The 25,512-nt window shown below is 42.9% G+C and overlaps 1 protein-coding gene across 1 annotated transcript in view; it reads left to right on the forward strand.

Moving 5' to 3' along the window:
* LOC124595494 (DNA polymerase alpha catalytic subunit) overlaps positions 1–25,512 on the forward strand; it is a 262,660-nt gene that overhangs the window by 52,352 nt on the left and 184,796 nt on the right. The window contains exons 9-11 of the mRNA XM_047134258.1: positions 11,967–12,111; positions 12,431–12,595; positions 23,652–23,843. Of these exons, the coding sequence (XP_046990214.1) occupies positions 11,967–12,111; positions 12,431–12,595; positions 23,652–23,843 (502 nt within the window). The remainder of the gene's footprint in view (positions 1–11,966; positions 12,112–12,430; positions 12,596–23,651; positions 23,844–25,512) is intronic.

Here is a 25,512-nt window from a genome sequence, read left to right on the forward strand (position 1 = left end):
CCTCAAGACCCCTGTATGGGCGATATCTAGGGGGTTATAGCATATCCTTAGGGTAATCATTGAAAGCTGGTTCTTGAAACTTTATTAATAGACTTTCTTGGGATGGTTCAAGAGTCTGCCATTTCAGTTCCTTCAGTACCTCTGTGACACTCTCCCATGGATTAAGCAAACCTGTGACCATTCATGCTCCCCTTCTTGGTATACTTTCAATATCCACTGTTAGTCCTATCTGATTTGGGTCCCAGACACTAAGTAATATTCTAGGATGGGTGACCCTAGTGATTTATAAAGAATCTCTTTTTGCACTTCTCCAGTATTCTACCAATAAACCGAAGTCTACCACCTGCTTTACCCATGACCAAACCTATGTGATCATTCCATTTCATATCCCTACAGACTATCACACTCAGGTATTTGCATGAGCTGCCAGATTCGAACAGCGACTCACTGATATTACATTCATAGGACACTACATTTTTTTCATTTTTTGAAGTGCACAGTTTCACATTTGTGAACATTTAGAGCAAGTTGCCGATATCTGCACCATGTTGAAATCTTCTGATTGAATATTTATGTAGCTTTTCACAGCTAGTACTTCATTATAATACTGCATCATCTGCAAAAAGCCTGACTTTTTACTATTAACGTTGCCTGCGAGGTATTAATACACAACATGAACAGGATGGGTCCTATCACACTTCCCTGGGGCACACCCAAAGTTACTTTTACATCTGACGATGACTCTCCATCCAAGATAACGTGTTGTGTTCTCCATACCAAAACGTCCTCAGTCCAGACACAAATTTCACTTGGTACCCCATATGATTATACTTATGACAATAAGTGTAGGTGCGGTACTGAGTCAAATGCTTTTTGGAAGTCGAGAATCACAGATCTACTTGGTTGCTTTGATCCAAAGCTTTCAGTATGTTATGTAAGAAAACTGCGAGCTGGGTTTCACATGATGGATGTTTTCGAAAACCATGCTGGTTGGCTTTGAGGAGGTCATTCTGTTCCTTTACCTCATGGTGCCCTGCTCATCGCTACTGTTGCCACCTCTCTTTATACTAACATCCCTAATGCTCGTGGCTTTACCTGTATTGCTCACTATCTTTTCCCAATGACCGATAGATTCCTATCCGACAACCGCCTACCTAGTTGCCATGACCAGCTGTATTCTCGCCCACAATTACTTCTCCTATGAAAGCATTACCTACAAACTAATCTGGGGTACGGCTACAGGCAGCCGCATGGCATCATCCTAAGCCAACCTATTCATGGGCCGTGTAGAGGAATCCTTCCTAAACACCCAGAGTCTTAAACCCCTCACCTGGTTCAGATTCATCGATGACATCCTTGTGGTCTGGATCGAGGGTGAGGACACCCTACCTACATTCCTCCAGAACCTCAACCGCTTCTCCCCATTTACTTCACCTGGTCCCACTCTACATCTACATCTATACTCCACAAGCCACCCAACAGTGTGTGGCGGAAGGCACTTTACGTGCCACTGTCATTACCTCCCTTTCCTGTTCCAGTTGCGTATGGTTCGCGGGAAGAAAGACTGCCGGAAAGCCTCCATGCGCGCTCGAATCTCTCTAATTTTACGTACTCAACCCAATAAGCCTCCTTCCTAGATGACCTCCACCTCAAAGATGGCTACATCAATACTTCCGTCCATATCAAATTGACTAACCACCAGCAGTACCTCCACTTCAACAGCTGCCACCCATTCCATACCAAGAAGTCCCTTCCACACCGCCCAGCCACCTGTGGTCATCGCATCTGCAATGACAAGCGGTCCCTCTCAAAATATGCTAAGGCTCTCACTGAGGACTTTACAAACCATAATTACCTTCCCAACCTCATACAAAAACAATTCTTCTGTGCTTTTTCTATCCAGTCACGCACTACCTCCCAAAGTCCAACTATCTGGCCACAGAGGAGCATTCCCCTCGTGACTCAGTACCACCCAGGACTGGAGCAATTGAATCACATTCTCCGCCATGGTTTCAACTACCTTTCATTGTGCCCTGAAATGAAAAATGTCCTACCCCCTATCCTTCCCAGCACTGCGCAGTGCGCAAGTAGCAGCAAGTGGCTTATTTAGCGTTCATGTAAGTGTAGTAGTCAAGTTGTAAATTTGTTTGAGTGTTCTTAGTGAACTTGTTTATTTAAATCCATCAAATCATTGTGTAGTTGTGCAATTAGCAGGGGCAGATTTGCATTTTAATATCTGTGACTTGTAAAGTCGGGTAGTCGTTTGTCATTTGTTTATTTCTTTCAAATAGTCTCTGTACGTTACTGACAGTACAGTTAGCCTTCTGCCGCCGAGCAGTGTATCAGCAGTGCGCAAGTAGCAGCATTACTGCATTTACTAGGCAGTCTTGTATTTTAATAACAGTTTAAATTTTGTGTCGCGTTGTTTGTGCTCTCTGTAGATTAGTTCAGACATTCTTTGCACAACAGTATTTAGCATGGATAAGGACTGCAACTGCTGTGTTCGGATGCGGGCTGAGTTGGCCTCCCTTCGCTCCCAGCTTCAGGCAGTGTTGGCTTCGGTCACACAGCTTGAGGCTGTTGCCAATGGGCATCGCTGTGTGGGTCCGTACGGGGGTTTGTCGGGGACGGCCAGCTCGTCCCACGCATCTCCCGATCGGACTACGGCTGTGGCTGCCCGGGATACTGCCTACATTAAGGCTGACACCTCACCCATGGTAGAGTGGGAGGTCGTCTCGAGGTATGGCAGGAGGCGAAACACATTCCTGAGGGCTCAACGGAAGGCCTCTCCAGTTTTTCTGACGAACCGGTTTCAGCACTGTCTCTGGCTGATACTGATCTTTGGCCGGAAATGGCTGCTTGTCCTGTTCCAGAGGTTGCCCCTCAGTCTGCAAGATTCGGGTGGTCGCAGAGGGTGGGCTTACTGGTAGTCGGGAGTTCCAACGTCAGGTGTGTAATGGGGTCCCTGAGGGATATGCCTGCAAGGGAGGGGAAGAAAACCAATATGCACTCCGTGTACATAGCGGGCGGAGTCATTCCAGATGCGGAAAGGGTCCTTCCGGATGCCATGAAGGGTACAGGGTGCACCCATCTGCAGGTGGTCGCTCATGTCAGCACCAATGATGTGTGTCACTATGGATCGGAGGAAATCCTCTCTGGCTTCTGGCGGCTATCTGATTTGGTGAAGACTGCCAGTCTCACCAGCGGGATGAAAGCAGAGCTCACCATCTGCAGCATCGTTGACAGGACTGACTGCGGGCCTTTGGTACGGAGCCGAGTGGAGGGTCTGAATCAGAGGCTGAGACAGTTCTGCGACCGTGTGGGTTGCAGATTCCTCGACTTGCGCCATAGGGTGGTGGGGTTTCGGGTTCTGCTGGATAGGTCGGAGTCCACTACACACAGCAGGTGGCTACATGGGTAGCTGGGGTTGTGTGGCATGGACTGGTCGGTTTTTTAGGTTAGATGGCCTCGGGCAAATACAGAAAGGGCAACAGCCTCAAAGGGTGCGGGTCAAAGTCAGGACATGCAGGGACCAAACAGCAATCGTTATTGTAATTGTAAACTGTCAAAGCTGCATTGGTAAAGTACTGGAACCTCAAGCGCTGATAGAAAGCACCGAAGCTGAAATCGTTTTAGGTATGGAAAGCTGGCTAGGTACTGGAACCTCAAGCGCTGATAGAAAGCAAAGCTGAAATCGTTTTAGGTATGGAAAGCTGGCTGAAGCCAAAGATAAATTCTGCCAAAATTTTTACAAAGGCACAGACGGTGTTTAGAAAGGATAGATTGCATGCAACCGGTGGTGGCGTGTTTGTCGCTGTTAGTAGTATTGCATGTTTGTCGCTGTTAGTATTAGTTTATCCTGCAGTGAAATAGAGGTGGATAGTTCCTGTGAATTATTATGGGTGGAGGCTATACTCAACAACTGAGCTAGGTTAATAATTGGCTCCTTTTACCAACCTCCCGACTCAGCAGCATTAGTGGCAGAACAACTGAGAGAAAATCTGGAATACATTTCACATAAATTTCCTCAGCATGTTATAGTCTTAGGTGGAGATTTCAATTTACCAGATATAGACTGGGACACTCAGATGTTTAGGACGGGTGGTAGGGACAGAGCATCGAGTGACATTATACTGAGTGCACTATCCGAAAATTACCTCGAGCAATTAAACAGAGAACTGACTCGTGGAGATAACGTCTTGGACCTACTGATAACAAACAGACCTGAACTTTTTGACTCTGTAAGCGCAGAACGGAATCAGTGATCATAAGGCCATTGCAGCATCCCTGAATATGGAAGTAAATAGGAATATAAAAAAAGGGAGGAAGGTTTATCTGTTTAGCAAGAGTAATAGAAGGCAGATTGCAGACTACCTAACAGATTAAAACAAAAATTTCTGTTCCGACGCTGACAATGTTAAGTGTTTCTGGAAAAAGTTCAAGGCAATCATAAAATGCATTTTAGATAGGTATGTGCTGAGTAAAACTGTGAGGGACGGGAAAAACCCACCGTGGTTCAACAACAAAGTTAGGAAACTACTGCGAAAGCAAAGAGAGCTTCACTGCAAATTTAAACGCAGCCGAATCCTCCCAGACAAACAGAAGCTAAATGATGTTAAAGTTGACACAAGGAGGGCTATGCGTGAAGCGTTCAGTGAATTCGAAAGTAAAATTCTATGTACCGACTTGACAGAAAATCCTACGAAGTTCTGGTCTTACGTTAAATCAGTAAGTGGATCAAAGCAGCATATCCAGACACTCTGGGATGATAATGGCATTGAAACAGAGGATGACACGCGTAAAGCTGAAATACTAAACACCTTTTTCCAAAGCTGTTTCACAGAGGAAGACCGCCCTGCAGTTCCTTCTCTAAATCCTCGCTTGAACGAAAAAATGGCTGACATCGAAATAAGTTTCCAAGGAATAGAAAAGCAACTGGAATCACTCAACAGAGGAAAGTCCACTGGACCTGACGGGATACCAATTCGATTCTACGCATAGTACGCGAAAGAACGTGCCGCCCTTCTAACAGCCGTGTACCGCAAGTCTCTAGAGGAACGGAGGGTTTCAGATGATTGGAAAAGAGCACAGGTAGTTCCAGTTTTCAAGAAGGGTCGTCGAGCAGAACGTGCAAAACTATACGGCTATATCTCTGACATCGATCTGTTGTAGAATTTTAGAACATGTTTTTTGCTCACGTATCATGTCATTTCTGGAAACCCAGAATCTACTCTGTAGGAATCCACATGGATCCCGGAAACAGCGAACGTGAGGGACCCAACTTGCTTTATTTGTTCATGAGACCCAGAAAATATTAGATACAGGCTCCCAGGTAGATGCCATTTTCCTTGATTTATGGAAGGCATTTGGTACAGTTCCGCACTGTCGCCTGGTAAACAAAGTAAGAGCCTATGGAATATCAGACCAGCTGTGTGGCTGGATTGAAGAGTTTTTAGCAAACAGAACACAGCATGTTGTTATCAATGGAGAGACGTCTACAGACGTTAAAGTAACCTCTGGCGTGCCACAGGGGAGTGTTATGGGACCATTGCTTTTCACAATATATATAAATGACCTAGTAGATAGTGTCGGAAGTTCCATGTGGCTTTTCGCGGATGATGCTGTAGTATACAGAGAAGTTGGAGCATTAGAAAATTGTAGCGAAATGCAGGAAGATCTGCAGCGGATAGGCACTTGGTGCAGGGAGTGTCAACTGACCCTTAACATAGACAAATGTAATGTATTGTGAATACATAGAAAGAAGGATCCTTTATTGTATGATTATATGATAGCGGAACAAACACTGGTAGCAGTTACTTCTGTAAAATATCTGGGAGTATGCGTACGGAACGATTTGAAGTGGAATGATCATATAAAATAAAATTAATTGTTGGTAAGGTGGGTGCCAGGTTGAGATTCATTGGGAGAGTGCTTAGAAAATGTAGTCCATCAACAATGGAGGTGGCTTACAAAACACTCGTTCGAGCTATACTTGAGTATTGCTCATCAGTGTGGGATCCGTACCAGGTCGGGTTGACAGAGGAGATAGAAAAGATCCGAAGAAGAGCGGCGCATTTCGTCACAGGGTTATTTGGTAAGCGTGATAGCGTTACGGAGATGTTTAGCAAACTCAAGTGGCAGACTCTGCAAGAGAGGCGCTCTGCATCGCAGTGTAGCTTGCTGTCCAGGTTTCGAGAGGGTGCATTTCCGGATGAGGTATCGGATATATTGCTTCCCCCTACTTACCTCCTGAGGAGATCACGAATGTAAAAATTAGAGAGATTCAAACGCACACGGAGGCTTTCCGGCAGATGTTCTTCCTGCGAACCGTACTCAACTGGAGCAGGAAAAGGAAGTAATGACAGTGGCACGTAAAGTGCCCTCTGCCAAACACCGTTGGGTGGCTTGGGGAGTATAAATGTTCATGTACCACAGTGGTATTCTGATGCCCACTGTACCTACACAATAATCTCGTCCATCCGTACACAACCTCTGCTCACAACCCCTTGCTCATATCACTGTAATAGACCTAGATGCAAGGCCTGTCCCATACATCCTCTCACCACCATCTAGTCCATTCCGGTGACAAACATATCCTATCCCATCAAAGGCAGGGGTATCTGTGAAACCAGTCGTGATCTACAAGCTAAGCTGCAATCGCTTAGCTGCTTTCTATTTGGGCATGAGAACCAACAAGCTGTCTGTCTGCATGAATGGCTACCAACAAACTGTGGCCAAAACTGGACCACCCTGTTGCTGAGCACACCGCTCAACACAGCGTTCTACATTTCAATGACTGCTTCACAACATGTGCCATCTGGATCCTTCCCACCAACACCAGCTTTTCTGAATTGTGCAGGTGGAAACTCTCCCTGCAATATTTCCTATCTTCCTGTAACCCTCCTGGCCTCAATCTCTGTTAGTTATTGTTCTTACCCATCTAGCCCCCATTCCTGTTCCCATTCCAGCACTACACGGCCCTCTGTATCTCACTAGTGCACCCAGTCTTTTTGCTTGTCTGCTTTTCCACTAACCCTCCCCCCCCCCCCCACCCCCCCTCCATCTAACCCCCCGACTGCACCTATCTGCCCTACCTTCTTTCTCTCCATTTTATCCCCTTCCTTGCTATCCCTCCCTTTCCCTGTCCCTGCCTCCTTCTTACCCCCATCCGGTTGCCTCTGATCATACACACCTGCTCATAGTGTGACTTCAGGTGCCATAGACTGTGGTCGTTTGTGTGCGAGCTACATATGTATTTGCTTTGTGTGTGTGTGTATTGTCTACTTTCTTTGAAGGCCTTGTTGGGCGGAAGTTTATTTTGTGAGAGTCTTTTTGTTGTGCCAGTCTGCGACTCAGCATCTCCAGTATATGCTGAGCAGCAACTATTCTTTTCATAATAATGTTACTTTCCATCCTGGAGTTTCCTTTGTTTTATTTTACAATAGACTTGTATGTATAGTAATGAAAAGTAGGCAAAACAAAGTTTCCTTTGTTTTATTTTACAATAGACTTATGTGTATAGTAATGAAAAGTAGGCAAAACAAAAACTTTAATGTTATCTTTGACTTTCACGCAGTAATTGTATAGTTCTCTGTTTATCATTGGCGTAAATTTAATTTTAGTTACATGATAGTTTAAGTATATACAAAGAGGGTACTGTTAAAATTTTATTTATATAGTACACCTTTTACTGTGTATCTGCATCCCCTTCGTGGGACATTTTCTTCGTTACAAATACATTGCTGCTTACTTTTGAGCAGATTATTTCCATATGATTTTCCCAAATCATAAGTCTTGTCTGTCTGTCAATGCCAAGAATGTGCTACTGTCAGTTTCTGTTAGAGGCACATTGCGAAGTTTCATGTTTAGTTCTTCTACATGTGTTGTTCTCTTTGCATTTATTTCCATGTAAGTTGTTCTCTTTTCATTTATAAATAGACTGTATTCACTAAAATATTCATTTGCCCTTTCTATGTCCATGATAGTTCTTGTTTCTAAATTGTTTTTTGAGCTACTACTTGCAATGAGGGACAGGCGTATCATCTGCATACATGATGAGTTTTCTTTTACTGAGGCTGCCATGTTATTCACATACTATATAAACATTTGCAGATCAAATATTGAGTCTTGTACTATGCTACACTTTACCACACGAAAATCAGAGTGAAAAAATTTCCTACATATTGTTTCCCGTGTATCTTAATTCTACTTTTTGTTTCCTGCAGATGATTTTAATTCACTGGCTGCATTCCCTTGACACCATATTAGTGCAACTTACTGAACACAATACTATGGCACACACATAGAGATCATGAAATATGGTACAGACATTATTCTGTTCTTCCAAACTCTGACTGTGTGTCATGGAAATTGCTGCTGCTGTTTTTTTTGTACATTTCTCTTTCCTGAACCCATGCTCTGCTTGATCCAGGATAGCTTATTTTTCTATGAATTTTATTACAATGTTTTTAATAGCTGTTTCTACAGTTTTCAGTAAGGTGGGTGCAATTGTTATAGGTCCATAGTATCCAGGATCCCCTTGTCACCATCCTTATAAAGTGACATCAATTTACTCTTTTTCAGTCATGCTGGAGGCAGACCCTTCTCCATTACCAGTTTCGCTGTGAATGTCAGAGGCATAGTTAGATACTGTGTGCAATGTTCGATTATTTTTGGAGATGTTTCACATATGCCATATGTGTCTTGGTTTCATAGTGATCTGATCACATTTGTAAGTTCAATTTAATAGGAGTGCTTATTCTGTTGTTTCTGGCGAAACTATATGTTTTTTGAAGTCAGTGCTTCAATTTATTTTATTGGCTTCTGTACTATATTTACATGATTGTGATTTAAAGTGGAACATACTTCACATGAGCCAGTCAGTTCGTCCCCTTGTGCTTTAAGAACTCTGTTCCTACTTCCTGTCTTATTTGATTCATTCCTATTTGTATATATGTCTTAGAAATATTTGATGAAATTCTAGTTTGATGTTTGTAATATCTAGTTTTTGCATGCATTATCATTTTGCTATATTCTTTTCTCTTGTGTCTGTATATTCTACCATCTGCTTGACTATTACATTTCCTACATCTTTTAAACAAGTCTTTTAATGTTACTCTTCAGGCTTTCCCTGCAAGATCTTGAAATGCGGAGTAATCGGGTCTACTGCCAGATGTTTGTGTCACTTTGGCACCGTATTTTGGTCACATAACTCATTGCCTTCTTCAGGTGCTACCTGAGACTGCCGTATTAGGGGATCTTGTCCAGTATTTATGCCCAGAGAGTGCTGGGCGCTCTGTTTGCCGTCCGTGCCCGCCTGGCACTGCTTGTAAGGTGTTTTCTCTTCCCCAGTGCTCCCTCGGATGTCCGCACCCGACTTGGTCCTCATCTGTGTCAGCTTTCTGAGGCTCGTCCTGTGTTGGGCATTCCGTTTGCGGTCCGTGCCCGCCTAGTGCTGCTCCTGAGGTTTTGGCCCTTCCCTGGTGCTCCCACGGATGTCCGCGCCCGGCTTGTCCACCATCTGTGGTCGTGGCAGCTGTTTTGGGCTGGATCTGCGTTTGGCATTCCATTCGTGGTCCGCGTCCGCTTGGCGCTGTTCCTGAGGTGTTGACACTTCCCTGGTGCTCCGACAGATGTCCGCGCCCCCCTTGTCCACCATCTGCAGGTGTGGCAGCTGTTTGAGGCCCGTCTCGCATCGGGCACTCCGTTCGCGGTCCGCGCCCGCCTGGTGCTGCTTGTAAGGTGTTGTCTCTTCTCTGGTGCTCAGTCAGACGTCTGCGCCCGATTCTGTCATCATCTGTGGTTGTGGCAGCTGTCTGAGGCCTGTGCCGCGTTGGGTGCTCCCTTTGCGGTCCGCACCCGCCTGGCGCTGCTCCTGAGGTGTTGGCACTTCCCTGGTGCTCAGACGGTCATCCGCGCCTGGCACGTCCATCATCTCCAGTCGTGGCGGCTGTCAGAGGCCTGTCCCGTGTTGGGAGTTGTGTTTACAGTCTGCATCCGCCTGGTGCTGCCCCTGCGGTGTTACTACTTCTTGAGGAGTTTCTTGGTTCCTTTCGTTGGGCCCTGATAAGCTCCAGAGCCGGACTCCACGCCGAGCTGAGCTGGTAACCGCTGTCTCGGTTTATTATGTTGTCTGTGACCTTGATCTCGATGGCCTCCTTTATGACACTGTCCCAAAATCTTGGCGTCTGTGTCACAATTTTGGTGTTGTTGTAGTCCATTGAGTGACTGAGCTCCAGACAGTGCTCCGCTATGGCAGATAACGCGGGTCCGGCCCCAGACAGCTTCCACGACCACAGATAGTGGACGAGCTTGGTGTGGACGTCCGTGGGAGCACCAGGAAAGGGCCAAAACCTCAGGAGCAGCACTAGGCGGGCGCGGACCGCGAACGGAATGCCCGATGCAGGACGGGCCTCAGAGAGTTGCTACAGATGACGACCAAGTTGGACGCGGACGTCTGAGGGAGCACCGGGGAAGAGAGAACACCTTACAAGCAGCGCCAGGCGGGCGCGGATGGCAAACAGAGCTCCCAGAACTCTCTGAGCATAAATACTGGACAAGATCCTCCAATACGGCAGTCTCAGGTAGCATCTTAAGAAGGCAACGAGTTATGTGGCCGAAATATTGTTCCAGAGTGACACAAACATCCGGCAGTAGACCCGATTATTCCGTATGTCAAGTCTTTTAATTCTTCTTTGCCATTTACGATTTCTTTCGTGATCCATTTCCTAATATGTATTACATTTATCTCTCTGCGGACCTCTAGACAAGCAGTGTTTAGGTGAGTTAAGGTTGAACTGAAAGTTTTCCTGATATCTTTTCCATCTTTGCTTATCTGAGAAACATTTCCAGTGTGTTAAAATTTTTAGTGTTGTGACCAGACAAAGCTACTTCGTCCGGCCATAATTGTGTGTTCTATGATTCTTGGAGAAGTGCTCATCTAGAACAGATGAAACATTAGTTCACTTTGTTACGTAACTGAATAAAATATTTACTTAATTTTCACACACTTATTTGCCACAGTAGGACTGGATCATTTACAACTGTCATGGGCTAGCAAAGCATCACTTGATGCACTAATTAACAATCTGTTCTCTTGCAGTACAAAATGCGAAATTTACCAAAGTTCGTCAGAAACTTCAACTGTCACTGTCCTACACGATGATGTTGACTGCTATAGTTTAGGTCTTGAACATTGGGGCTGAGCTCCTCCAAGCTCGGCTCTGTACTGACCTCAGTGCAGGGCACTAAAGTGCTGGGGAACAGGCATGGACTTCAGGAGCACTTCCCATACGCCATTGTGGATTGCCGTGAGCCCCATCTAATGCCTGTGGTATCTATGCATTGCTGACTTTTGTGTGGCACTGTGATCTTTGGATGATACCACAGCCAGCATTTGTCAGTCAACAGTCTACAATTACATTTCCAGTTTCAGTATCCTTTTTTTGTGTTTCAGTTAACTGACGTTGGTGATCTGAAGCGAACTACTATTAAGCATGGGAATTCTTTAATATCTTTGCTAGGTAGTGTTTCAAGTTGTATTAGGAAATCTTTTATCCTAGATCTTGGAGAGCAATATATACCTAACACTAAATGTTTCTCCTCCTGAAAATTTGAACTGCTGCTGCTTCAAAACACTTTTTTCTATGGTTCACAACGGCCACAGAACACATTTGCTTGTACTGCTATCCACATACAGTGCTACCCTACCACTTATGTATGTTCAGTTCTATAAAAATATGGCTTTTTATGATAACACTGACAATTGTACGTTTTTATTTCATTTTCAGTCAGTTCATGCTCAATCATTATGAAGATGTTTGGTAACTTTGTATAAGTGTTCAAGACATCAGGGATGAGTCAATAAGCTCACAATTAGTGACACTGTCTTCACTTGTATATGTAGTGATCTTTATAAGCTGTGAATGGACATTCAGTGCGGTTTTTTTCCCCCCCTTCTATTATAGGAATAAGCAATTTGACAACAGAGATGATAACATATTAGCAGCATGGGCATCAATGACAGATAATATAAAACAAGAATCAGAAGCAGCTGCAGTCAGCATTTCAGGCTCTGAATTACCAGTTGTTGGAAATGGCAGCAACAAAGAGGTAAGTTTTGTGAAGTACCAGAGATAAATATCTTTTGAAGAATGTTTATTGTGATGAGATGGGAGTACAAGCTGTGGAGCCTCTGGAGATAACTGTGTTTATTGTTGTAGATCACAGAATTTAAGGAAGAGTTTTTTAAAATATGTTTTACTGGTTTTATATTCCCAAATGTTTATAAACTCACAGCATCTCAAATTCTCTGTCACATTTGCCAGTATTTAGTAAGTCCCTAAGCCCCTTTAAACTATAAAATTTGTTCTTGCATGATAAACTAAATTCTGAAAACGGATTTGTTTTAAATACATTGTTTAATTTGCAGGTACTTCGTTTCTTTTGGCTGGATGCCTATGAAGAACCATTCAAACAACCAGGTGTAGTGTATCTCTTTGGAAAAGTGTTCATACAGTCTGCAAAGACATATGTGAGCTGCTGTGTCAGTGTCAAGAATATAGAAAGAAAAATATATCTCTTACCTCGAGAAGAAGTTAGTAGTATTTATGAATGGCATTTCTGTTTTATTTGTTTAAAAATTCCTCCTCATCACATAAGATACAAGACTGCTTCAGTTTCTAAGGAATTATTTGTTGTAAAATATAAGTGTGGAGCTGCTACCTGAGCTTGAACTGTCATTACATGTGACATGTTTGATTAAAATTTATCAACTCAATGTCAGTTGACAAGCAGCCAGAATGCAGAAACTGCACAGCCCATATGGAGCCCCATGGAAAGGACATTCATAATTGTTTTTGAAAAGTGGGAGGAACAAATGCAGAAGTCTGTGGACTCAAATGATGCTTACTTTGAGGGTAATTGCCACCAACTGAACTGATGTTGTAAGTACACTACTCTAATTTGTGGCACCAGTCTTGTTTCATTTGTCGGATGCTCTAGAGAACATTTTTAAACAGAGCGTGAGACTATCTCCGTAGTAAAATGCCTTGTATTGCCACTGAACTGACTGAGTAGTGTAAAACATGTTAAAGCATAAAGACCGGTTTAAAAAGTGCCTTGACAAACAGTAACTTAATAATGTGAGCAGTCATGTTCCTTTTGTGTTGAGGTGACATCTCATGATGATGCTTAATTTATTTTGTGTGGTAAACTGATTCTGAATTGAACTGTCACAAAAAATTAAATCATTGTGTAACTTTGTGTTTGTGTGGTTGTTAAAATGTAAAAGAAATAATGCATCCGTTATTGAACTTCGATAAGGACATCAATGTTGTGCCACAATATAAAACATTTCTGTGGTCTCAGTGACACTTCATGTTCCATATACCATCATAAATCATCTTTTTACTGGTCTGTGTAGGTAGGAAGGGAGGGCATATGGAACTGGATGTCTTTCAGCTGAAAGGGATGTGACATTTTGGGGAAGTTGTTTCATAATGTATACATAGAACATGTTCATGAACTGATTTAAGTATTCCTCTTCAATTGGTATGCTAACTACATTCACCCTAATTTCTACCAAAACCTCCAAATTAGAAGATGTCTCATTGTCTGTTCCGTACAGATAGCATGCTTTCTGCAAATTTGTACTGATTAAAATTCTGGGCTATTATGCCATGGCTGGTTGAATTTCTTGATGAAACCCAACCTTTCATATTCGTCCATTAGGGAACTCTTGAAGAGTGTACCCATTTTAGAAGATTTAATGCACATCATGGTTTCCAGTACTCCCGCACAGAAGCACAATGTCAAATGTTTTGAATTCTCCAGTGTGCTTGGCCAGTATTGAATGCTGTTGCTGCTACCCCATGGTGAAAGAATGGTACATTTCTTCTTCCGCACCAGTATCCAGATGCCATTTAGTTTCAGACGATGCTTTTGATAGAAATTGTGTAGGTGTTTAGTAATCTCAGGGGCTCTCTGTATCGCTTTTCATAGTGTTCACATACAGCCGCCAGTACCTTAAGTCTTATTGAATCAGATCCCTTGGTCTCCTGGCTGCAAAGCGTGTCCCGTAACAGCTGATCAGTCTGTTTCTCTGTTTCTACAGTTGCTTTTGTGTTCTAAGTCATTTTTTGGCAGTTCTTACAGTAGTACGCAAGTACACCTCCCCCCAGAGGACTCACCATTTTTTGGTGAGTTCATACTTAGCTACCACGGGGCCCCAGCTTTTGCAGCACTTTCTCCTTTTCCATGTGTCTTGTCTCTCCTCCTGCTGTTCTTTCTCCCCTCCCATGGGGAATATGTCTGGGATGTTTCTGGGAATGTGTTCCGCATTTTCAGTAACTGACATTAGAACAGTCTAACCATTGTTTTTGTCCCTTTTTTCTTTCTTTGTTCATCTTCTCCGGTTCTTTCTCCGCTTCAGCATTGAGGTTCCTCATTTTCTTCTTCCTGCCTCTGTGCTCCTGAAGGCAGGCCCATGCGTTTGATGCATGACAGGTGGCTGGGTAACGCATAATTCCCAGCCCAGGCTGACAGGTAGGTAGGGTATAGGGCAGGACCATGGAGGGGTGATTGCCTGAGCTGTTATATCCCTAAATTGGCAATTAGTCCGCTTGTCAGGAGTTCAGGAGGTGTGACCTGAAGCATAAACGATAACCTAAGAAGGGTGGCCCCCCTCTGTGGGGACCCTCAGTTGGAAGGAGCATGCCATCGGATCCACTGGCAATCCTGGGAGATTTTTTCGTAATGAGCTAATCACCATCTCAGTCTACATCTACTAAATGTAAATGGAATGAGGCTAAAGATTCCAAGAATATCCCAGTTGCCCTCGGTTCCTTGTGGTATCATGTACTGAAAAGGTCAGTCCTTTGCCGCATTAATCTGCTTATTATTCAGAAAGGTGTTGAAGGAATTGCAGGCCCTGTGAAATAATGATCTCGTTTACATGATGGCACTTTGCCTTTGGAGACCAGTTGTGATTTTCAAGTCCAGCAACAGCTTGCAACTTTGCTCCACCATGACTGTTTGTCTGTGTTGAGACCCATCGAATGCCGAATTCTTTGCATGGTGTTATTTACACAAGACTGCTCAATGGTCTGACGAGGGAAAAATCCAAACTAACCTCTCTTACCAGGGCGTTGCTTTAGTCCATCGGCTAATGAAAAAGATTGATGCAATCTTAGCGCCTACAGTATTTTTTTTCCCTCATGTTTGACACAGTAGTGCTTCCATCAAATATCAAAGGAGGCTATGAAGTCATCACAGTCTGACCGTACATTCCAAACCCAATGTACTGCCACCAGTATCAGTGTTATGATGACACTCGCATGTCCTGTTGAAACTTGGCCAAATGAGTTAGTTGTGATAGGTATGCTCACGAGGGGGATTGCCTACCTCCTCCTCCCCACAGTATAAATTGCAATAGTGGCTGTGCAGCCTCATCCCGAGAATCTTTCATGTATCTCAATGAGTGGGCTGTCCAGGTGAAGGAAAAAGTGTCTTACCCTGTCGTTCGCAAGTTGTTGGCTGATCGAAAGCCCTGCATTTTACAATCTGGCACATACAGTACTGTTCTTGCTATGCCTCGCTCCACTAAGGAGATGCCTACCCAGACTTGGGACATCAAATTCAGCACTGTAGTTGTAAAATCACAGAGTATCACGGTAACATCCCTGTCTTCTTCTCCTCCAGCTGTGCAACAAGCCAACAAATCTTTGCCTCCAGTGGCAAATCCACCTGCTACACAATTGGCAGGCCAGAAAGAACAGAAGGAGTACTCCTACGAAGACTTTTTAGATCCCTCTAGCCAACAAACATCTGAGTCTTCACCTGCCAATTGCAAAGGCTCTAAGAAATCAAGCAAAGGAAATGGTCTTCTCCTTTCCCAACTTAGAAATGCTCTTCAAGCGTGGCACTGCGTGATCCCCTCACCTGGCTGACCTCCATTTTGCCGGTGCACATCGCCTACCATTTTCCTGCATTGGATTCCGCAGGCTCACCCAGTGAGAATACCGATGCCTCTGTAGATCTTCCAGCCTCTGCGCTCTGTGGCAATGAGTCTTCGAAGGCTGACACTTGGCAGCTGCTGACATGACTACCCTTCCTTTGTTTCCTCCTCCCCAATTGCCTTATGACACCTCTCAAATGGTATGTTTGTGGCATTAGATCCAATAAGGGGAAATTATGGCTGGTCGTGGAATTGCAGTGACCACTTGTTATCTGCCTCCAAGAAACAAATTTGTGCCCTATTGACCGCTTTGACGTCTCATATTTCCTTCTGGTCTACTTTGACCCCTCCCCTCGAGGATGGCATTCCATCTCGTGGTGGAGTCATGCTGCTGATCAGGGATGATGTTCATAGCTAATCCATCTCATTTAACATGCAAGTGCAAGCTATTGCAGTCCGCATTATCCTTCCTCACTTCACCCTCTACGTCCGTCCATCATTCAGTGTTGCCAGGGCAGACTTCTTCCAGCTTAGAGATCAACCCCCTCACCCCTATGCTGCTCGGTGACTTTAACGTCCACCATCCCCTTTGGGGCTCTTTGAGGACCTATCCCAGAGGTATCTTCTTAGCTGACCTTCTCAGTCAACTCAACCCCTTTTGTCGTAACACTGGAACACCCACATTCCTATTTGGACCTCTCATTCTGCACTGCCCAGCTTGCCTGTCGTTTCTAGAGTGGTCCGTTCTCTCTCTCTCTCTCGCTCTCTCTCTCTCTCTCTCTCTCTCTCTCTCTCTCTCTCTCTCTCTCTCTCTCTTGAGTGACAATTTCCTGTGTGCTATACATTTGCTGACCCCACCTATGTGCATACCCAATTGGCAGTTTTCTAAGACTGACGAGATTTTATTCCTCGCTGGTGACCTTCGGCGAACATCATTTCCCCAGTCATGATGACCAGGTAGGATACCTCACAAACGTTATCCTTGCTACCGCAGAATGTTTCATACCTCGCACTTTATCTTTACTGCACTGTGTCCAAGTCCCATAGGAGACTGGGGCTTGCCACGATGCGAATCACGTGAGGGGATGTGTTGTCCACATTTTTAATCGTCTCCCTATGATGGGAAACTGTATTTGTTATAAACAGTTGAGTGCACAGTGTCTTTGTGATAACAAAAAAAAAGTTGGATTTCGTTTACTAGTTCTATCAACAGTTCCACTCCCTCTCTTCCATTGTGTGGGGCAACCCCTGTCAGCTCTCGGGGACCAAGGTCCATTCCCCGATTTCCGGCCTGACCATAGCAGATGATGTCATTGTGGACTCTGTAAATTGTCCAACATCTTGGGCCACAATTTTGCTGAGATTTCAAGCTCCACCCACTATCACTCTGCCTTCCTCCCTCGCAAATGAGTGAAGGAGGCTCGGGTACTACCCTTCTCTCGGAATCGCAAATGCTACAGTGCTGCTTTTACTATGAAGGAACTAGATCATGCTGTCAGTTCATCCCGATCTTCCATTTCAGGGCCAGACAGTGTTCACATTCAGATGTTGCAGAACCTTTCTCTTACAGCAAGCACTTTGTCCTTGATATGTACAATCACTTTTGGACAGATGGTATGTTTCCCAGACTGGTGTGAAGCAACTGTCGTACCTGTACCTAAGCCCAGCCAGGAAAATGTCTTCCTTCTAGCTACTGCGTCATTTTTTTCACTAGCTGTGTTTGCAAGGTGATGGAACATATGATTTATAGCCGGTTGGTATGGTGGCTAGAACCTCTGTCTACTAACCACTGCACAGTGTGGATTTCGAACATGCTGTTCTACAGTTGACCACCTCATCACTTTGTCAACTCATATCATGAATAGTTTTCTGCAGAAATACCAGAATGAGGTCGTGTTTTTTGATTTCTAGAAAGCCTATGACACCTGCTGGAAGACTGGTATCCTCCATACTCTATGTAGGTGAGGCTTCCCAGGTCACGTGCCTCGTTTCATTCAGGAATTTTTAAAAGACTGAGTTTTCAACGTACGTATGTATTCAGCCTTGTTGGACAGCAAGAAAGGGTGTCTCAAGGCTCTGTCCTGAGTGTCATCCTCTTTGCTATAGCCATTAGCCTGTTATGGTCTGTCTCCTGCCAGACATCTCCAGCTCTCTTTTCATGGGCAACTTTGTTATCTGTTGCAGTTCTCCATGGACTTGTGTACTTGAACAGCGTCTTCAGTGATGGGCCGATCATTTGTGTACTGACAATGGCTTTTCCACTGACAAAACAGTTTGTATGAATTTCTGGCCGGGTCAATCAGTTTTTTCCTCCATCTTTACATCTTGGGTCTGTTGCTCTTCCCTTCACTGAAACTGTGAAATTACTGGGGCTCATGTTTGATAGAAAACCTTGTTGGTCCTCTCGCATGTCTTACCCGGCTGCATGCTGTACCCAGTCTCTGTGTCTCCTGCATGTTCTAAGCAGTACTTCCTGGGGAGCGAATCGGATCACCCTCCTCTGTTTGTAATGATCACTTGTCTGTTCAAAACTAGGCTATGGGGTGTTTTGTTTGTGCATCTGCACGTCCATCTTGTGCTGTCTTAATACAATCCTCCATTGTGGAATCCGTTTGGCTACTATCACCTTTTACATTATTCCCATGATAGTCTCTATGCAGAGGCTACAAAAATACCGCTGTTGTACTGGCATGATGTTCTCCTCAGTGGATATGCATGCTGTTTTGTCTGCTATGCCTGCCCACCCATCCTATGCCTCATTCTTCGATGACTCCTTTGACCTCCAGTATGGGGCTCATCCTTCTTCTGTTTTCTCCTGGAGTTCGCTTTCGGTTATTGCTCCAGTGGCCTAACTTCAAGCTACCTGCCACATTCCCGATGGGAACACTTCATAACCATGGCTTTCTTTGGCGGCAAATGTTCGTCTTGGACTTTATTCACTTCCTAGGGAAACTAGTCTGCATTCGATCTATTGCTGCAAGTTTCTCGACCTTCCCATTGAACTTAGCGATAGTACCTTTGTGTACACTGATTGCTCGAAGGCTGACAGTGGTGTCGGGTGTGTTTCCATCATTGGTGCAGACCATTTTTGGTCTCAGTTTCTGGAACACTGCTTAGTATTTACGGCGAAGCTCTTTGCTATCTATCAGACTACCCAGTACATCTGGCAACACAGGTTTTTTAACTGCCATATGCCCCGGTTCTCTCAGTGCTCTTCAGAGCCTCTGTGTGCTGTATCCAGTCCATCCCTTAGCGCAATGGGTCCAAGAAAACTTCAATTTTCTCGCCGTTGAGGAAACCACTGTGATGTTGTCGGTACCTGGTCACTTCAGTTTTATGGGAAATGAGGCTGCTGCCAAGGCTGCAGTCCTCCTACCTTGGTGCACTAGCACTTCCTTCCTTTCAGATGGTCTCTTTGTTGTTGTCTGTAGGCACGTGGCATCACCTGTGGTCTTCTCTTCACGGGAACAAACTCTGCGAAATTAAACCTTTCCCAGTGGCTTGGCCGACCTCATCTCAGCCTTGTCGCTGCGAGGAGATCAGTTTAGCTAGATTTCATACTGGGCGTTGTCGTTTTAACCGTTGCCATTTGGTGGTCTCCTGCTGCCTTGTGTTCATTGTCATCAACCTTTGACTGTTTGTCACTTCCTGACCAAATGCCCTTTTCTTTTAACTACTTAAGTTCTCAGGTATGTTTGCCATCTGAGTTGCTGGGTGTTTTAGAGAACGACACGTGGGCTGTCAACCATGTTTTAATTTTTATCCATCTTAGCAGTATGGCAAAAGGACATTTAATCTTTGATTTGGGAATTCCACTGTCTCTACAGCATATTTCGTGGATCTTCCTCCATGAGGGAGTCCTTGTTCTTTGCTTACTTTCCTTCCATCAGTTTGACTTAACATATAGTCTTTTGGCTTAATGTATAGTTGCTTTTAAGTTCTTTTACTTATTGGTGATCTAAGGTTGTGATATGGGTGCTTATGACCTTAGTTGGTGTTTTGTTTCATCTAGATTTTTGTGTGCAGCCACTAACATCTTTAATGAATGACAGGAAAACCCTTGATTTTGCAGGCACCTGTACATCACCAAGATCTTTTTGTGACTGTCTTCACGTCACTTTTATCTCAGTGGGCAAATATCAATTCTTTAGGAGCACATTGGTGTGGTACTCCAGTTCCATGTTGAGCATCTCCGGTTCATAGATGTTCTTTGTTATATTTGTGTACATTTTTATAATATCTCACTTTTGTTGTTGGTGGTAATATGAACCCGATGTAGGTAATGTTCCTAGCGTGTGGGTCTTTGATATACCATGTAGCCCAAGCCAGCATCTTCAAGGAAATGTTATCTGCTGTGTACTTCCACTTTTGTAGTGAATTATATCATTGGTTTAATCTCACTGAGATATTCATAAAAATGACCTAATTCACCTCTTTCATGTCTCCACAACACAAACATATCATCTGTGTAATAGTTCTTTGTTGGCAGTTCTTAACGCCTGTTTTTTTGAATTTTTCCATTAAAAAAAAATTGCTTTCACTAGGCTTAAGGGGCTCCCCATAGCCATACCATTCACCTGTTTGTGTAAGTCCATTTGAAGCACATGACAGTGAGACAATTTGGCAAGTAGTTCTGCAACATTGACAGAAGGTGTCCTTTGCGGACAACAAGACATTCATTTGACTATGGCATAATAATGAAATATTTTAATGAGTGTAACATTTCCAGGCATGAAAGTTTACTTGTTGATGTTTATTTACCTTTGTGACAATCACTTCAATTGCCTGGCTACTTATGCATTTTTCCACAGCAGTATGATTTTGTAAGTGTTCAAGGTGCATTTAGTATGGCATTAACTTGAATAGATGGAGTTAAGGCCAGAATTTAAATGTGATAATCTTCATGTGAGCTCAAATTATGTAGCCCAGTGTTCAGTTGTTAGAGACCTTTTTCACACCTCTAGGTTTTTCACCTTTTTCGTGACAGTCTCATGAGGTTCAAACAAACATGTCATCATTTGTGTTTCCCTTCTTTGTATATATTCAAAAATCCTGTTAGACCTATTTGTTATGTGTCTCACAGACTTAAGCAATATTCTGGGATGGGTCAGGCCAGTATTTTATAAGCAATCTTCTTTGTAGACCAATTATTTTCTTTATCCTGCTAGTGAACTGTAGTCTATCACCTGCTTTATCTTTACACTAAAGCTAACGAAATCAACCCATTTCATAGTCTTTCCTTCCAGTGCCCAATGTCCAGCCACTGCTGGGTTGGGACTGGTATAGGACTAATCCAGCATCTGCATATAGGCTATTATTATGATAGGGTCACCACTCCAAGGGAATTTTAAAGCTGCTGCCAGCTCTCCCCCACAACACCCCCCCCCCCCCCCCCTTCCTCCCAGGAAGAAGTCAGTGTACCCCTTCTGTGTGCTTCTAGTGTACCCCACATGGTCAAATGTGACATAGTTTTCCAAAATGTTTGCACATTGTTTAACTGAGATTGGTATGTACCTAGATGAATGTGCTTGGCTGTATGGATGGATCAGTCGTTTCATATCGTTATAAGTTGTTACACACAGATATGTCCGCCCCCTGGTAGCTGAATGGTCAGTGTGATGAATTGTCAATCCTCTGGGCCTGGGTTTGATTCCCAGCTGGGCTGGGGATTTTTCTCCGCCCAGGGACTGGGTGTTCTACGGTCATCATCATCATCATCATCATCCTATCATCTTCATCGACTGCAAGTCGCCGAAGTGGTGTCAAATTGTGAGACTGGCACCCGGCGAATGGTCTGCCTGGCAGGGGGCCCTAGCCATACGATTAAATAAATTTACAAATATGAGTTGACTTGTTTCAGTTGTGGTTTGCTGATATTGTAGTCATCAGATACTATGTTTTTGAATTATGTTAAGTGCCCAGCTTTACATTTCTGAACATATAAATCAAATTGCCGATCTTTGCACCACTTTGACTTCATTTGAAGATTTGACTGGATATTCATGCAGCTTTCTTCAGGTAGTAATTAATTGTAGATAACTGTATACTTCAGTAGATATGAGGGTCGTATTAATATTGTCTGACAGATCAGTAATATGCAACGCACTTCTCTGGGGCACACGTGAAGCTACTTCTACATCTGTAGATGAATCCCCATCCAATATAACATTGTCCATCCTCACTAGCAAGAAATCCTCAGTCCAGTCACTAATTTCAACTGATACCACTTTGCAAACTGAAATCCAATTATAATGAAATTCCTGATATTTTAAAATTAGTTCCATTAAATTATTGATAAAGAAAAATATCAGTAATTCACAATCAGTGGGCAGGTCATAGCATCTGGTTAATAAGTTCGAACTCGTGCCAATTTCCACATGCGACAGGATGTCATAGAAAACTTTGCCTTGAGGTCCTAGTGTAAAAATTGATTATATTGTGTTGTTTATAAAAGAGCTGAATTTTGTACAGTTAAAGTTGTCTAGTTATGGATAGCAAAAGAAACAAATTCAGCAGAGGCTGACAGTTACTTGTTATGCTGAAGACAATTGAAATGTTAAACTCTTTGACATAGCAAAGGAATATAATTTGGTGCCATCTCCTTTGTGCAATACATACTGAAAAGTAAACAGGCATTTGCAAATGTTGAAAATCATTATACTTCCGAATTGAAAAGAGAGAACATTTGTGCTTCATTGTGTAAAGACACCTACACACCATCCAATTTAATGCTCAGTTATCCAAACAAGTCAAAATCTGAACAGTTATTTAACTGGAACTGTGTAGGCTATATTCAGTTGTCTTGCCAGGTCTCTTAATTCTGTTATTCCTGAGGATAAAGTGACAATGGGGAACAGAGAAAGTAGATCTGTAGTTTACTATGTGGCAGCAGCTATGTTGGTTCTTTAATTCTCTCAAAAAAGAAAAGTGGATCAAAAATTATTTATTTGCTTCTCTCCATGACAAGTTGTGTCATGCCCCAGAAAGTTTCAGAGATTGAGGGACACAATATTGTGGTATTAAGAAACATTTGCCTTAGCTTATTTGGACGCTCTGCATGTTTCTTAAAACACTTCAACCCCGTTGCTTCCTTATTGGACATAACATTTTCTAGCAGGACAATTATCCAATCCCTATGACTAGAATCATGATCTTCTGTATTGAGGAGTATGACTATGAATTGGATAGTGTCCTGATCACCTGATTTACACAATACCAGCGGTATCAATTGCCTGTTAAGAGTTGAAAAACCACCCTCTTGTAAACTTTTGAAATGTGGTACCTACTGATGGAAACTGGCAACCTCTGCCTCTACATGTATCAAAACTAACAGAATTCATGAAATAACTTAGTAGCAAATTGTGCTGACTTTCAAGTCAGAGATAGCCAAACATACTATTAGGTAAGTAGCAGTGGCTGATTTAATGAAAATCTGTAATTTCCTAATTGCAACGGTCCTTCTAAAATTATTTCTTCCATATTTGGTGCTCGACAAAACCATGTGCTATATATCCAAGTAAAATATACATTTGGTTGCTTGCAGATTTTCACAGTGAATTAGTCTATGTCTTTAATGTACAGGATGTAATTTATCTTCTGCTATACATACGTAAAAGAAAACCTCCTACTCAGTGACATTGTATGGTCCAATTGTCTAAACGATTTGTAGAATAATACTTGTGTTTTGAATATGCAGCGGTGGGACCTTGAAGGAAATGTCAGCACAGGGCAAGAAGTAAAGTTTCCAGATGTTTATGAGGAATTTAACAAGAAAATAGCAGAGAAGAACAAGATTCTGCAGTTTAAATGCCGGAAGGTTGAACGTTCATACTGTTTCAGTGAGCCAGGGGTCCCATTGGTGTCAGAATATTTGGAGGTGAAATATCCTGTAAGTAATTTATGTATTTTGTAACTTTTAATTTACTGTATTTATAATTTCTTAATTAATTTAGTTTTTTTACACAGGTTTTATTGTAATGACGATGTTGATATCGATTAAAGGACAGAAATATTTTTTATAATTCGGAGTAATATCTCTAACAAAGTGAGAAGTATTTCATTATACAGTGCATGTTTTTTAATGATCTCTGTATAGGTCATTGATACACAAGTTGACTCAGAAACTGAACTGAGACCTAATTTCTAGATCTGGCAGTGTAACTTATACTCGTTGACCAGTTGGATACCTGTTGTCTTCAATTTCCATTTTTGTGCTTTTCTTGATACACATTGGGGGAAACAGAACTGTGTGAAATGATGATCCCAAATTGATTCTTGTTTGAAATCTGTTAACTGAACTATCCCCTATACATTTTATTATACATGGGTTTAGGGGTATAAGTGCAGATATTTCTGCTGATAACTGAGAACATTGTACTGAACAACATTGCATTATTATTTACTTCATTTGCAGACCAATAGTTACAGCTATTACGAGTAGTATGTTTTTAGGGGCAGCCTGATTCTGCTCCAGCATGAATGGGCAACCTGACACCATTGGCACCTGCTGGGATTATATGTGGATGCTCAGACCTTCATAATCTCAGTGGTCAAATGTGCTCCTGTCATGTGATTACTGTTTGTGTACTAATATTCTTGTTGTCACTCTGTGACCCAGTAAACCTAACAGTTAGTTATTTAAGACTTTGTGTTTCCTCGTGTCCATAGTTAGAACAACTTGATGGTAGGAAGATTGTCTGTTACTGTAGAATTACCAATGACAGAGAGCAATGTTTATGCAAAGAAGCACTGTGATGCAACTGACACGTCTCCATGGATGACAGCTGATTAACTGAGTCAAGGCTGCGCGGGGTAGCCGCGTGGTCTGAGGCGTCTTGCCACAGAGTGCATGTCTGCACCTATCAGCAGGTTCGAGTCCTCCCTCGGGCGTGTGTGTGTGTGTGTGTGTGTGTGTGTGTGTGTGTGTGTGTGTGTGTGTTGTCCTTAGCATAAATTAGTTTAATTTAGAGTAAGTAGTATGTAAGCTTAGGGACTGATGACCTCAGCAGTTTGGTCCCATAGAACTTACCACCAAACTGATAAAACCATTGTACTAAAAGCATCTCCTTTGCCAGCCGGAAATGACAGTGGTTTTGTATTACTGATTTCAGTAAGATGGGTATACGAAAGAACAGTGCAGTCAAAGATCAGCAAGTCTGTCTTCCAAGAGGATGTTGCTAGCACTTCGATGTCATATGGTGAATCTAAGAAAGAATCAGAAAATTTGGAGAGGAGATTATTGATAGCTTCTAATTAAGATAAAATGTTCTGTTGGAATAAAATGTTCTGTTGGACTAATATTTCTTTGTGAGTGGAATATTTCCTCTTTTAAAGACCAAGAGTGAGTGGCAGTACTCTTTATCCATATGTAGATGAAATTCATGAAATTGCATGATGATCAGTAAATGTAGACATTGTGTGAGGCATTATTTGGGGCAGTGGCGGGGTAATTTTTGGAAAGGAATTAATCTGAGGACAACATCAGTTTCTCTGTATTGTTTGTTCTTATTTATGAAAAATATCTTATTTGGTGGAAGAAATACAAAGCTGGATTATTG

The sequence above is a fragment of the Schistocerca americana genome, chromosome 2 (genome assembly GCF_021461395.2).
Source record: "Schistocerca americana isolate TAMUIC-IGC-003095 chromosome 2, iqSchAmer2.1, whole genome shotgun sequence".
Lineage (NCBI taxonomy): Eukaryota > Metazoa > Arthropoda > Insecta > Orthoptera > Acrididae > Schistocerca > Schistocerca americana.